The 15,608-nt window shown below is 41.9% G+C and overlaps 1 protein-coding gene across 1 annotated transcript; it reads left to right on the top strand.

Moving 5' to 3' along the window:
* The first annotated feature begins 11,173 nt into the window (after window positions 1-11,173).
* Window positions 11,174-14,113, top strand: caly (calcyon neuron-specific vesicular protein). Its single transcript, XM_076171040.1, has 4 exons — window positions 11,174-11,302; window positions 12,300-12,419; window positions 12,512-12,625; window positions 13,871-14,113. The coding sequence occupies exons 1-4, from the start codon at window positions 11,174-11,176 to the stop codon at window positions 14,111-14,113; spliced, it is 606 nt and encodes a 201-aa protein (XP_076027155.1).
* The last annotated feature ends 1,495 nt before the right edge of the window (window positions 14,114-15,608 follow it).

The following is a 15,608-nucleotide window of genomic DNA, read 5'->3' as shown; positions in this document are numbered from 1 at the left end:
TTCTCTTAATGACTGGTGATGTGTAAATAAAGTGAACTTACTTGCTTGTATACTTTGCATCAATGAATGTGTGTGTACTGTGATTGATGCTCCTTGTAGTTTTCTGTCAAAGACGATGAATAATAATACAGAATTATCCAAGGATCTTTATGATTTTTTTTCAATGCTTTCGTTAGCTCAGATTCATCATAACTGAATACGTCGTATTAAATTGTAATCAAACAATTCAGCATTTTATTAGTTCTGGTTAATTATGAGTTAATATCATTATTTATTTTACTTTGACTTGATTATAAAATCTTATTTCTCCTACCTGACACGTGTAACACCTCCGTCCCTGCTGTAAAGTTGTGGTTTCAGCATTAGGGTCCACTGTTTTAACCACTCATTCACTTTTCATACAGTGAGGACGAGGACAGGAACAAAGCTGAATTCCAGCTCACTGTCTTACAGCTTTGAAATGAGCGTTTCACCCTTTATCTGATATGATAAATGTTCAATAGCTTCTTAAACATATAAAGCTAATATATATAACCTCTCAATACTCAAGTTTCTTTCCAAAATAAAGAGTTTAATCATCAATTCCAAAGAAAAGACCAAATGCTGAAATCTGTGCCACATTTCTAGAGACCAAGTGATCCATTTCCCTTAAATCATTCAACACTATTTGAATGCAATTTACAAACTAGATAATAGAGATTATGTAAATGTGTTTACAAAGATAACATGCCAGGCAGGAGCCACACATGATCGTGTATGGGGGTGGGGGTCACTTGAAAATATACGGCACATTAGCACAACAATGAGTCATATTGGGAATTTTTGCATTTGTTGTTGTAATCTTAGCTCAGAGGATTTGCAAAGGAAATGATCCGAATGTTCTGTTTTACATCTTGACCATGTAACAGAAAGAAAGCACGGCCATGACACTTCATGCAAACTCACAGGTGTCTGAGTTACATGACTGGCAAAACGCGTGTGGGACAGAGCATGTTAGTAGTGACAAAATGGACTAAATGAGTCCACAAGATATTTTACGGTGAAGAAAGCCTGAGATGCTCTGTATGCAAAATAGTGTAATGTTACCCACACAACAAGGCTTTTTGAACATCATGCTGGACGGGAGTGTCATGTCAGGGCCTGGACAGCAGGAGAGAAGAGGCGGGACACACTGTCTGCCCCCTGTCATCCTGATCCTGCTGCCAATTGTTAATTCTGTGGTATATTTGATTATATCAAATGCAAACCAGGTGATCCGAGCAGGTGAGGCTCATGTCACAGCTCCGCCTGCCTGCAGCTCGGCCAGTTCTTCACCTTAGGTTTGAATGTGTTACGTAAGTAATTTCAGTTTAAGTGCTGAATTTGGATTGTGTTACTTGTGACTTGTGTTGTACTCTGGACATAAGAATAGTTTCATATTGATAAGGACCTGTAACTGTGAAATCAACTACTGAATGCCGCCTCATTTTCTTTATAGAATCAAAATGGACAACCCCTTTGCAGAGAACGGTTCCTACTATAACCCATTGTTTGACCCGAGGATGGAGCTAATAGTCAAGTTTTCCTTTTCATTCAACTTTAGCCTGAGTGTCCCTCTGAATGCATATGTGGTGTGGCTGATGCTGAGGGGAGCCGCTGGGACGATGGCCTCAGACTTCTTCTCCCTCAACCTGGCAGTGACTGACCTTTTATTCTGCTTAAACTCTATATTGCAACTCCTTGCTTTTGTCTTGAAAAATAACATTTGTTATAGAGTCGCTATATTCTCATTTGGTCTCGTCTACACAGCCCATCCTCTGTTTTATTGCCTCATCTGTGTGGAACGTTACATTGCAGTGGTCCACCCTGTAGCCTTTCTTAGATACAAACCTCTGAGATACCGTGTGGCCTGTTCTTGTGTTGCCTGGCTGATGACTTTGATGTCCTGTATCTACCTCCTGCTGATAATCGACAAGACTCAGCACCTTTATACGTTCTTCACCCTGAACGTGTTTGTGTTGTTTGTGATGCTGTTCTGCTGCCTCTCAGTTCTCAGGGAATTGAAACGCCCTGGACCTGGACAAAGGGAAACTGAGAGGAAGAGCAGTGACAAAACGAAGAAACAGGCCTTTAAAATCATTTTGATGACCATGATTATAGTGTTTTTTCAAGTGATTCTGTATCTGATAGGTATTCCATTGCAATGTTGCCTGGATTTGACTGATTATGCCATAGCAATTACAGTTTTAGTCAACTTATCCTTGATGACAGGGTTTATCCAGCCGCTCTTCTATCTCCGCAAGACAGGAAAACTCTGTTTTAGGAACGCACTATAAAACTACACCAAAAGAGGGAAATATGCACATTTACTGTTTTGTTCTTTCTTTACATTTACATTATATGGGTTTTATCAGAATGAAGTAACCTTGATCTCTTATTTTTGTTCTCTTATTAAGTAGTTTAGGTGACATATTGTAAACAATTCTTTACTATACAAGGACATCAATTTGTGCCTTCATTTTTGTAGTTTATTTGATCATATATTATAAAATATAAATATGTTTTTGATAAAAAAATTTAAATCAATCTTTAACTTGATAATAAATTTTTGAAAGTGTTTTGAAAAAACAAGTTATCCTTCTTCTATTTATTTTATTTGTTTGTATAATTTTGTTCTAAACCTTTCTGAACATTTATTGAAAATAAAAATACATTCAATTCAATACATTCATATCAGCTGCTGCTCTTTATTAGCAGCGAGTTATGTTACTTTGCTCTGTATTAGTTTGTATTCAAGTCTGTTTGTTTTTATGTTTTGCTTTTAAAATTTTGAATCATTGTAAGTACAAAAATATGGCATTTGTTCCTTTGAGCAGCATCCCGATCATATATCCTGTTCATGCTGGCTCTGCCTCTGTTCAGGGGTCTCTGTGGCGTTAGCGTACCGTATCTCACTTACATTTGTCATATATGTCCTGGGGCTTTAACGGGAGGATTGTGACCCTCACAGTGATTTCCTCCACATCACCAACTCACTCTGCTGAAGGGGTACCAGACCTCCTAACCTGTAGTCTGGTACCCTTGGCAGGCTGTTGACTCTGGAGCTGGGCAGCTGATGCACAATGGGAAAGAGAGCTGACTAATGCACCGAGCCTGCTGGAGTCCATCCATCTCATCTCAGCTGCAGTGTTTGAGTGTGATGACTTTCTTTGTGTGTAACTGTTCATTAATTGACGCGGTGACCTGTTTTAACAGTCTCCATATTTGTGTTTGATTAATTCTGACGGACTATATCTATACCATATAAAACTGTATCATGCACCAATCATGCATTATGGGTTTTTTATACTGAAAGTACTATATTTTACAATGATCAATCTATTTTCTTCAAATCAAGTTTAATTCCAATCAATATTAATATCTATAATGAAATATAGAATATTGCAGTTTTCCTGATGAGTTGTGCACTCAGAAGTTGAAGCTCGTCCCTCACACAGCTGGTTTCACTGAGGCAGCACAGCTGAGACAAATCATCACAATGAGCAGTCAAATACAATCACAGCAGAACAAACACTGCAACACTAATCTTGACACTCTGGGCCTGTTGGTGACGTCAGGACGTTTTCTGTATTTACATTGGAGCTTTGTTTGCTGGACGTGTTGAACTCAATGTAAAGGGATTAATTTAATTTTTTCCCCCAAGTGACACAGTTTTTTACCTCCTGTGCACAACTATTGCTTCACTTTCACGCTCACCTTAAGGGCCAAGCTTAGACTCTGAAGAATAGGTAAGAAACATCGTGTGGTTAGATAATGAGGTCCTACTGCCAGGAGATGGAGCCATTTTCACCCAAACCAAACATTTGCTTTCACACTGTAGATGACGTCATACTAGCGCCCTGTTTGTCTGCAGTGTACTATGTATGACTCCTGAATTCACCGAGGAGATACTTGTGCACTCAGATGTCCTGTCAGTCCAGAGCACAAACCTGTAGCCTGAGTGTGTTCAGCCTGAGTGTGTTCAGCCTGAGTGTGTTCAGCCTCAGCCTGATATGTATCAACATGCTGGAAAAACATACTGTAGCTATAGCAACATTTATTAAGAATTTTGTTTAGAATGTTTATATTAGACAATTCTTTAAAAAAAAAATCTTAAACCACAGACCTTGTGATTTTTGCAGTTTTGAGATGGTAAATGGAAATCAAAGTTGGGACTAAAACTTTCTCTGCTGCAATGACTATGTAGCTCACAAAACACTAGGTGGCAGTGTTGTTAAAGATTGAACGGTTTCTGTAATATCCATACATTTCACTGACCCTTATGTGATAAATAATGCATTTAGTTTACCAAGCAATGATATAGACATATGTACAAATATGTAGACAATGTATATTGTTGTGAATATGTTTAGATGGATGACGGAATGCTGTTTCCAATATAGTTTAGCGCTCTTTCCTCAAGTTCCAACAATATTCATACTAGTAATCTCATCTCAAGTCTGTCATTTCTGACTCCGAAACATGAACAACCTCTATAAAAGCATAACTCTACTAAAACTTCATTCCAGAGCCATATGAAGTGACACATGATCAGATCCAACACTACTTTTGATGTATGTGTTAAATTCAATGGTGGTGCTTTGATAATAATAAAAATGTCAAGATACTTTGTAAACATAATTAATCTCTCCTGTTAGTGTCAGATGAATTATGCAGCACATATCCTAGTTTTTTTTAAACCCCTTTGGTGCTTTTAAGCTTTATGATTGTGCTGGAGTCTTGAATTAGAAATTAATGTACGGTAACATAAATCTTACATTTCTTAAGCTCATGCTGCAATGCAAACCTTATTTTCCTTTCAACAATAAGAAGACGCACCTGGTATGATACAGTGAACAATAATATGGCTTGAACCGCACAACAAAGTTTGTTTAAGAAGGAAACAAATGGAACCTAAGAGAGAGAGACAGGCAGTGAGGGCGGGAGAGATTTGATGTTTTTGGAAGGAGGGGAGTGTGTGGAGGGCGATGTGTTTGTGTGAGAGGATAAAGTTTGCGTCCACAAAGACGGGGAGAGACGGGGTGACGGATGGCTGAGATATGACCAGAGCGGACAGGGACAAGATATCAAGGTCAGAGCTCGGCACCTTCACTCACTGTGGTTCTTCCTCAAATGAAGGCGAGAGGCAAATCAACTGTAATTAGTATTAAATATGTCCAAATGTATTAAGCACTAATTGCAAGGGTACACAGAAAGACAAAGACACCGAATGACACTGATCAATAAAGCAGTATACTCCATATGTGTTGGCTTATCCAGTGTAACCTCATGTACCTTAATGACGTTATTAAGCAAATGTTCAGTTTGTTGTGTAAAATGTATGAAAGGAGTGGAACATACAGATTTTATATATTTGAACAAAACTATTCATGTTGAATGTTACAAGATAAAAATAGGTGTGTTGCTGTGTACATATTAATCAACTACAAGAAAAAAAGAATTGTGCATTAATGTTAAGGAAAAGGGTAAATGAGTTTGAGCAGTGTGTGTGCAGTTGCAGCTGCACTTGAGTATTGTAAATACTTGTTTGCTTCATTGGTACTTGAGTACAATATAAGTATTCAGGGTATTATCATTAACTTGAGAAAGAAAGGAATAGTGAAAGCGTGATGCACTGAGAGCTCAGGGCTTGTATTTTTGAGACGATGGTTATTTGAAGTCTGCTACTGTCATAACTGTTTATGATGTTTGTTTAAAGTTTTATTCAGATTTTTATTCAGTGTCCATGTGTGGATTGTTTTTCTTTTGCAACTCTTATCACATTACTTTGAAGCATCTTACACACCTTGCCAGTGTCCCAGGAGCTGAGTTTGTCCTTGTTTGTGGGTAGACATAAATCACTCTGCACTTTTCAAACCACTTTAGTGTTTTTTGCTCAATTTTTTTTGTTCATTTTAAAATTCTAAACAAACAGACCAATTATGACAAAACATCAAATTAATAACTGTTTAAAAGATATTAAAACATTCAAAGTTAAAGATTGCTTGATTTTTAATTGAGGATTGATTTTGCAATCTATTTAAATATAAATGCATTTTCTGATAAATCATATGCGACAATTCAGTATGAAAATGTTGTACAAGCGCCAACATGCAAAGCTATATAAACATACATACACTCTCTCTCTCACACACACACACACACACCATTACCTCCTCCACAGCCTAATTGATTCTCATTTTAATTATGTGAGGACCCAGACTGCGTCTCTCTTCTTCACTGACAACAAAACCCGAGCAGGCGAGCAGTCTGCCTCTCACACTGTGAGGATGACACCTCCGTCTCCTTAAAGAGGAAGAACTATAGGATCCACTTTGATGTCACTCCCCCGCAAAGGAAAGGTCAAAATAATAAATGTAGGCCCAATTGATGGGTTGGCAGGGGGGCGTGGGGGGCTCAGGGCTGATTTTTGCACGAGTGCCCCCCTAAAGCCATAATGAATTCATACAGTCAGGCATAACCAAAGAGGAACCAGCGTGAGTCCTCTCGCCATGAAAAGGTTGATCTAAATCTGCAGAGCAGCCTGGCTCCTTCTTCCCACTCACTCTCCACCCACCCGTCTCTCTCTCTCCTACTTTCTCTCTCTCTTTCTCTTGCTCTCTTTCTGACTCTGTCTCACACACATCCATCCATACACAATAGCTTTCCCCTTTTTCTCTCTGTCTCTGTCTGTCTGTCTCTCTCTCTCTCTCTCTCTCTCTCTCCCTCTCTCTCTCTCTCTCACATACAGTATACATATGTATCACTGCTTGATCTGATCTGTTTACATCTGCTTCACCATGTGCAACATCACAAAGTACAATCAACATGTAGATTACTTTGTACATTAATATTGGAGCATTACAGATCATCTGCCCCTCCAGTACCGTGTCCTTCTTCGCCCCACATTGACAGTACCTGCTTGTACTTCTTAACTAATTATTTACAAACTGTCCCCTTCAGTGAAACTCTGTCAGTGTAGGTCGATGCAGCTTCCTTTTAGAAGGAGGTCCAGGCTTTATTGCATTTGATCATCATCTGATATTCATGACAATTTAGATGTATTTCCATCCATCCTTGTTTACCTGGCCTTGTATGTATAGCCTATTTGAATTTACTGCATTGCTATTCATATTTGTTTTTGACCGTTGTACAGACTTATTTATTTATACTCCCCTCCTAGTTTATCAGATTCAACAACATACGGGTCTTGAACAAACACTTTATTGGATCATACCGGACCACTGGTTTATGGCGTGTCTAGCAGCCATTAGCCTTCTGTGCCCTGAACACATCGGTCGCTCCATAACCAAGTTAAACCCACAGAGAACACATTTTACTCAGGTTTCTTCATCGTGCGGCCATGCTGTATTCATCAAAGGAGCATAAGATGATGTGATGATACAGATGTGCGGCTTTGACTTGTCTGTGCAGAGACTTGATAGCAAAACATTTAGCAGTTTAAGCTTGTTAAAATTCCAGATGTAAAAAATAAATAAAACTGTGTCTTTAACCTTTAATCCAGTGAGGAAACCAGTGAGAATCAGAAGAGCTTTATTGCCAAGTAAGTCACTTCACTTACAAGGAATTTGTTCTGGTCGTTGGTGCGATCAACATATAAGAGCAACAGTAAATCTACAGTAAAAAAACATACATCATTATATACAGAAAATAATTTAAAACAATGAGCTTTATACACAAAGTTACATTATTGGTTCATTTTCTGATTCATTTTCTGCTTTTGGTCATTAAACTAGTAATTGTCCTAAAGTAGTGTACTGGTAAATAAAATCTGTGGCACAATCACACAAATGTAGTCTATGAACATGCATTGAATGATCTTGTAGTCAAAGTATCTGCAGAGGCCTGACTGCACTCTGACTGTTTGCTCCTTTCACACAATAACACATCTAGATCCCATAGTTTATACTGGAAATTTGATTTGTATAGTTTAATGTGAACAATGTCTCAACAAAGTTCTTATCAATACAAACTAACTTGCATTAAATTCAGTGTGTTGTTGTGTCATAATTGCACCCTGTGGCTGGACTGCACTGACTCTATCTGTGTTCTGACTCCATTACAGATATTAAACTTTCTAAACACTTAAAAGCCCCACAGCTTTTTCATCTACAATGCTTCACTGTTTACCACACAGAATTACACATTGGGTTTTTGGCGACGTTTCTCATTTTCTTTGACTTGCTAGATTTATAATCTATATTTTATAATCTATATTTCAATTTCAATACATTTTAAGAATCTATATTTTTCTATCTCATTTGTACTTTTGTAATTTGTACTTAATCAACCTTTCTGTGATGTCTCCCCTCACATTTTTAGATTTGTTTTCGGACGACAGGACGAACGTATTCTGGGAGAAAAATAAACTTCTCGATGTGTTTGATATATTTATTTATAGAACGTCTTCCCTCGCAGTTTAAAGTCATGACATAAATGTGAAGCCCGTCACGTCCAAAGAAAACGGCGATGGAAGAAAGTCAGGGAATTAAATAAAAATCCCAAATAACAAATTGATTAAAATAAATATCTTTCTGCTTGAAGAAGCGAGAAAATCGAGATTTCTGACACAATTCTATTTGCAACGCCTTTGAAAAAAAAAGTAAGATAAAGATTAAATACACACTTGACTGTGGTGATCGATCATTTCTTGTCTCTGCGTAGTCAAAATAACTTCACTTCACTGTTAAACTGTCTCATGAGGGAGATTTTACAGTGCAGTGATTAAATAAAAAACAAATTGAATGAAATACTCAATAATATGACTGCCTGTCCGTGTTGCACTGACAGGGGCTTCTGTTTCCTCCGCCAGGGCCGACCGGCCGCAGACTTTTCGTGTCCCCGAGTTACACAAACTCAAACTCCAGCTTTAGTTTCTGTTCTGCTGTTTCGCCATCAGCTTCGGTCCCTGACGCGCGTTGAAGATGCGCGTTCACGGCGCGCCGTCACTTTCCTCCGGAGGACCGAGCGGCTACGGGCTGAACTACATGCGCAGTCCTGCCGTGAATCACACATCACCACGGCAACCGGAGAGCCCACCGAGTCCGCCGCCGCCGCCAGCATCAGCGGAGACCGACCGAGCCGATCAGCAGGCGCACGGCAGGAGCACAGAAAAGCGCAGTAAGTCCACATTCTCCTGTTAATGTTGTTGTTATTGCGGCGGTGACGCTTTGGATGAGACGCAGCCTGAAATACAACTCGGAATGCGAACGATCACGACTAACCGATACCGGTCCGGTTGATTCATAAATCTGCTTGGGATATTGGGGGTGAATGGATGAGTCTGATCACAGCTGGATGGTCACACGCATGTGCAGAGCTGAAAGAAACGGCTACAAAATCACATATCATGTGAAGATAATCAGAATGTTCAATATGTGATTGAGGATGATGCAGGCGGTCACACATGAGGCTTTATGATCGATCCCCTCATGGTTCCTGCTGATTCCTGCTCACACAGGCTGTGCGGCAGATCTGCATGAGCACTGAACCCTGAACAACTTGAGAGGCACAAACATCCCGTTATTCACCTTTGGCCACTCTGGCTCCCCTCCTCTCTGTGTGTTATCATGGATGGGATGGAGGTGCACACACTCAAGCCGACACCCCGGCGTTGGCAGGATTAGACGCTGAATATTCTCTGGTATGAAAGCTGGACGTGTGCAGTGCGTCTCTTCCGTTTGCTCAACATGTTTTGGTCGCTCCACTCATTCGTTCATCACAGATTCGGGGTGATTCATTGTTCAACACACTCTGCTCCCTCCCCACTGTGGGGGTGGAAATGGTGTTCAGCACTGATGACCACCCAGCCGCCCACTCGTGCAGCCATCAAGGACACCTGTTTATACAGTATGTAGCTTAAGGGCAACGCAGACGGACATCATTTCACCTTTACATGTCATTTGGACCAGCATGGTGACCAGATTGCGGTTGCTAGGCGAATCCAACACAATCCACAGTTCCAATGTCTGTCTTCCACAGACTGTAGCTCTGGTGCATCATGGCTGTGAGTCACTGGTGTGGGTGAGTCCGTAGGGAAGGTGTTGTGTTGCACTGTGTGAACGAGATAAGTGGCACCTCACTTCTTGCTTCCACATTTAGACCATGTATTGACGAGGGGTGAAAGTCGCTGTGTCAACAGTGCGTCACATCACCAAGTCGCTTGTAACCGTTAAAGATGGTTTAAGAAACGACAAGGAGGAGAGATGTGAGATGAATTGGTACGATACAATAGCGATAGAATCAGCCACAGGACATCTTAATTCCTTCAGTTCATGTTGTTGCACTTTGCAGGCCTTGTCTGTTCATTAGTTTGTGAGGTATCCTGCGATCCTCCATGTGCAGGATGTGTTGCTGCTTGGCTGCCTCCTAACATCTTAGTCATTAAAGGAACAACAAATTGAAAATTGCATCTGGAAAATGCCAGAGTAGCAGTCTGAAGTTAGATGATGCAAGTAAGCAATGAGCCAAAACACACAAGTACCTCAGCAGAATGCAAATGAGTGTTCTGGAGCGGCCCGGTCCGGTTCAAAGGAGACCTTAGACTTAAGTAATGAAGAGGAGCGTTAATGCAAGAAGGTAGAGGGATACTGACCAGCTGAGGTTGGTTTGTCAGGAGGAATGCTCTAAAATTCCTCCTCGTTGTTGTGGCGGTTGTGATCAGCATCTACGGATCACACTCGGTGGAGGTTACGGGTACAGCTACCAAGCATTAGCACCAGGCTCACATGCTGTTAGCCTCCAGGACTATGAACCGTTGAACCGCATGTTCAATAACGACACCAAAACTATAATCGCCTGTTTGTGTCGCTAGTTCAGGCAGAATGGTTTTTGGTTTGGATGAGTAGTACTGTCCTTTGCTTGTCATTGTACTATTTTTTTACTTTAACCCTTGTGAGGCTAGAAACCACAGTCCTGCAGTAAATCAGAGATACTTCTATTCTTCTGATGCGTGTTGCTCAGTTCCTCATCCTGCCGTCGCTCCATCCACCGTCTTTCTTTCATCCCACTTGTTCACTTCTCTGTGCCCTTGCGTTGGCGCTCTGCAGCAGCTGTCACCAGTCGGTTTCCAAGGTGCAGGGTCTGAGTCGGCGTAACCCTGTCTGTCTCTCCCCACTCGCAGATCCAAGCAGCCATGGTGAAGCTGGGCAGCAATCTGTCTGATAAGCTGGAGAAGCAGCCGTCTGTGGATGATGGCTTTGATAACATCCCCCTCATCACGCCGCTGGAGGTTAACCAGCTCCAGCAGCCTTTCCCAGACAAGGTATGTACGGCCCTGTAAGCCTGTGTGTGTGCGTTAATGGACCTTTTCCTTTTTTCCCTGAATAATTTGCACATGGAACCGTGCGTTAAAGCTGGAACGGAAATGAGCCATCAGACTCGAACGTCTGAACAAAGCGTGAAATGGAGTTTGGCGCCTTCACGAAGAGTGTGCGAATCGAGGAACTAAAAAGATGGATCCTGCATCCTGAGGTTGCTGATGTGCTTAGCTCATTTATTAAGCAAACACTCAACAATTCATAGCCGTACCTGATTACTGAGACCCAGAAATTGGGAAGAAATTAGCATACAGTATTTTATATTTGTCAGAATACTTGTTTGCTAGTTTTTAAAGGATCAACATGAATAAATTTGCATGTTTCCTCTTGGACTAATCTCTCAATCGTACTTGTTGCTGTGACAAATCACATAAGTGAACGTGGTTGATAGAAATTCTCTCCAAACTTTCATCCATGTTTCTTCTCCTCTATCGAATGTTCCTGCCGCATCGCTTCTGACATCGCTGAACAGAAGGGACGCTGGCGCTGTGTGTAAATATGCTCCTGGTGCATAAACCTCCACGCTGAGTCTGTGGTAGCTTCCTCTCTCCAGTCTCATCCCAGGTTGAAACCTTGGCATCGTCCCACGCAATCCAAGTACATCTTAGAATGCATAATACGAGAAGAATGCCCTTGGAAACATACTGCGGTTGGACAAAACACTCTGCAGCACAGTCTGTTCCACTGCATGATTAGATTGTGGTGAAACATTACCATAAACATACAAACAAACTCTTAAGTATTGACTAAAGCTGACTTCTATTACAAATGATGGCCGTGTATTTTTAGACCAATATACCGTCGCATTTTCAGACCACAGTGGCTCCGGTCCAGCAGCTTTAGCACCTTTGTCCTCAACGCGAAGGACGCCATTCATCAGTTGCAATACAACACGCGTCAAAAAATGCGGATTTCAGTAATGTTTCATTGTTTCTAACGCAGGTGATCGTGAAGACAATGACACAGTACCAAGTGCAACACAAGAAGAAGAACAAATTCTACCTGCCCAACATCAGGAAGCTCAACATCAACTTCTACAACGACGTTTCAGAGAAAGCAAAGGTAGGACACACTGAACATGGGAGCATTTCAGGTTCTGATCAAGTGCTGTTATAGATGATGGTGTGTGTGTGCGTGCGTGTGTGTGTGTGCAGATTACAGGTCTGATCCTCATCACTTTGGCCTTCCTGACAAGTCTGCTGCTTCTGCTCATGTACAAAGCCATGTGGTACGACCAGCTCACCTGCCCAGAGGGTTTCATCCTTAAGGTAGACACACACACACACACACACACACACACACACAGAGGAGTTACCCTTGGATAACTCAGATTCGGGTTGTGTTATGCAGCTCCAGGGGGTGTGTGGGACAAAAGGGACTCGCAGGCTTCATTACAGCTCGTCTGCTGCTTTGTTTCCCGGCATTTCCTCTGCCACTGCTGGAGGATTCCCTGATTATTGGATCTCGGAAATTCAAACCTATTATCTCCCTGCAACGACAACACCTCGGAGGCATGTTGTGAACCAAACCCAGCAATGGCGGTGGAAACGATAGAGCGGTGGAGAGAAGGAGGGGCGGTGGGGGGGCGAGACAGAGACCACTTTCTGGTCAGGCAGAGATTGGGAAGCCCGTCTGTGAATCGGAGGGGTCTTTAATTAGGACTGAGCGTGACTAAACTGTGATTAAAGGCTTAACAGTGAGCGGGGAGGGGGGACAGGGAAGGGAAGGGAAAGGAAAGGGAGGAGGGAGGGGGAATCTTCCGGCGAGGCTTTTGAAGTTTTTGCCGGTTACAGTTGCTCTCAGCATTTTTCCCCCGCTAATGCGTCGTTGGAGACACGCAACAGGGCAGAGCGTATAGAGAGCAGAGGGTGGAGAGCAGAGGGCGGTTATGTCGCGCTGACTTTGGGAAGATGGCGTCCACACACCGTCCGTGAGGAGAGGTCAGGCGGAGGATCAACCTTAAAGAGTTTCAATTTATTCATCCTCTATCTATTGGTGGAAATCATTCATCACCTAAAAATGTAAAAGTAATGTGACTTCCTAAATCCAGGACACGATGGAATGGTACAACAGCTGAAATGCAATAATTCATATCAAGTTATTAATTATATAATACAAAACATTAATTCGACGAAAAACCAAAACAGAAAACAATACAAGACCTGTTTCACACTGAAGACCTTCTCATCTTCAAGGCAAACTGTGTGATTGTGTTTTCCGTGCACACTGAGTGAAAACATCCCTCCACTTTAGCTAAGGCGGACGTTTCTGTATATAATATAAAAATCCTACAGTCTCACAAGGTGCAGATGCTAAATGTCCAAGAAAACGCATGAATTAGGAGTTTCTGGGCCTCCTCAAGTTTTCAGGGAAGTTTTGCATCTTTGGCAGTTTGTATATTTCATTAACCAGATTGTAAAAGTGAAACATGTAAACTGTGAGACTGAGCAGTTTATCACCTTAAAAGTCAACGTTGAAATGGAAACCGTATCCTTCTCTTCCTGTGGTAACAGCAGAAGCACTGCAGCCCGGCGGCTCTGGAGATGTACTACACGGAGCAGCGGCAGCAGGAGCCCGGCGTCCACGGCGGCTCCAGCGCCGGGCTGTACGCCACGCTCAGCAACCTAAACCAGGTCAAGAGGACCGGAGCGGCGCTGCCTTCACCATGGTTACCAGTCATCAGTGCTCTGAAGGAGGCTGAGATGGCCAAACGTGGCAGCGAGCCTCTCAAAGGAGCGGAGGAGGGAGAGGAATGAAGAGGCTGGATGGAGTGGGAATGCAAGAGTGTAAAAGAAGTAACGTGTGTGTGTTTGTGTGTGTGTGTGTGTGTGTGTGTGTGTGTGTGTGTGTTACTCTATAGAACGTTATCGGGAATCATATCGGGCTCCTCAGGACACTCTAGGCACTTTCACACCAAATGTTTGTAACGAAATGAGAAACTGTAACAATCTGGAGCAGGAGCAGGTTGCTGCAGCGTAGTAGTGTGAGGATTATGGAAATTAGAGCAACACAAACACACAATTTACCTTCTGGTGACAATTCATCATCCTAACCTACGTTTCACACCACCGACATCTATACAACAGCAGAGCAGAATGCCCTGCGCCCATATTCACACTTACAGCTAAACACTACACACAGGTATAAGACCATTCAGTGACGTTTGGTGTCATGGGCCAAGTGTCCTTCACCCTGGGGGAGGAGCTAAGGAAATGTGAAACAAAGGAAAGTTTACGAGTTCTTGCAAACAATAACCAGCAACCCAAGTTTGGAATTAAGATTCTGGTGTGTGTGTGTGTGTGTGTGTGTGTGTGTGTATGTGTGTGTGAGGTATAAGTATACGCATACACACAGATGTACTTGGTGTGTATTCACAGTGTGTACTCGTCCCAGCGTTCGTCAGAGAAAGTTGGAGGTGAGAGAAGGAAAGCGAGGTGAGAAGAAAAAGGATCACAAGTTTTAATGAGATTACTGCGACTTCCACCTCATCCGTCGCTCAGTATGTCTAAAGTGAATGTACGAAAGTATGAAGTCGTCAGCCAATGTTCTCACGATTCAATCATTCACTCACAGAACCCTCACAAGTGTGTTTTCATTCTGGTTACAGTCAGAGGAAGCTGCTTTTAAACGTGTGGCATACACACTGGAGATGATTCAGGCAGTGACTCACACTTTCTTCCATTATGCTGCAAGCTCCCTCAAAAACATCAACTTTCAACTTCTTATGACACAAAAATCTTGCTGCATTCTCACATGTTTTTCTTTTGATTTCTCTGGATTGTAAGTATTCTTGCCTTTGTAAATGGACGTGTACAGTAAGAACGTTCAGTCAAAGATCCTTATATGAATGTTTGAAGTACTGTAGCTGCTCTCGTCATGCCGTAGGTAGAATTAGTCTTTACAATGTACTACCTAAAATCTTTTGTGGTCTTAATATTTTGCTATTTATTTACTCCTCTAAGCAGACGATGGTCTATTGATCTGTACAGACTTCTGTGTGTTTCTCCCATGTTTCTACATCTTGCTATGTAAGTATGAAGAGTTTCATTCCGATGTTAAAATGTGTCAACATTCCCAACTTGAGTCCCAACTTGAAGAAACGGATCACCCAAAATGATCCGACATCCTCCAAATTCCCCCGACCGTCAGCCTTTTGGGCCTTTGGAATGAAACTCTCCATGCGAGCGGGAGGAACGTGAGCTCACAGCACAGCTTGTGTTCTGGATTCAAGTGCCAAGCGTTTACATCAGA

This window comes from Genypterus blacodes, unplaced genomic scaffold, assembly GCF_046128005.1.
Source record: "Genypterus blacodes isolate CSIRO-AG114 ecotype Tasmania unplaced genomic scaffold, CSIRO-AGI_Gbla_v1 ptg000240l_1, whole genome shotgun sequence".
NCBI lineage: Eukaryota > Metazoa > Chordata > Actinopteri > Ophidiiformes > Ophidiidae > Genypterus > Genypterus blacodes.
The sequence above is the reverse complement of the archived record's forward strand: the minus strand, read 5'-3'. Positions and strand labels throughout refer to the sequence as shown.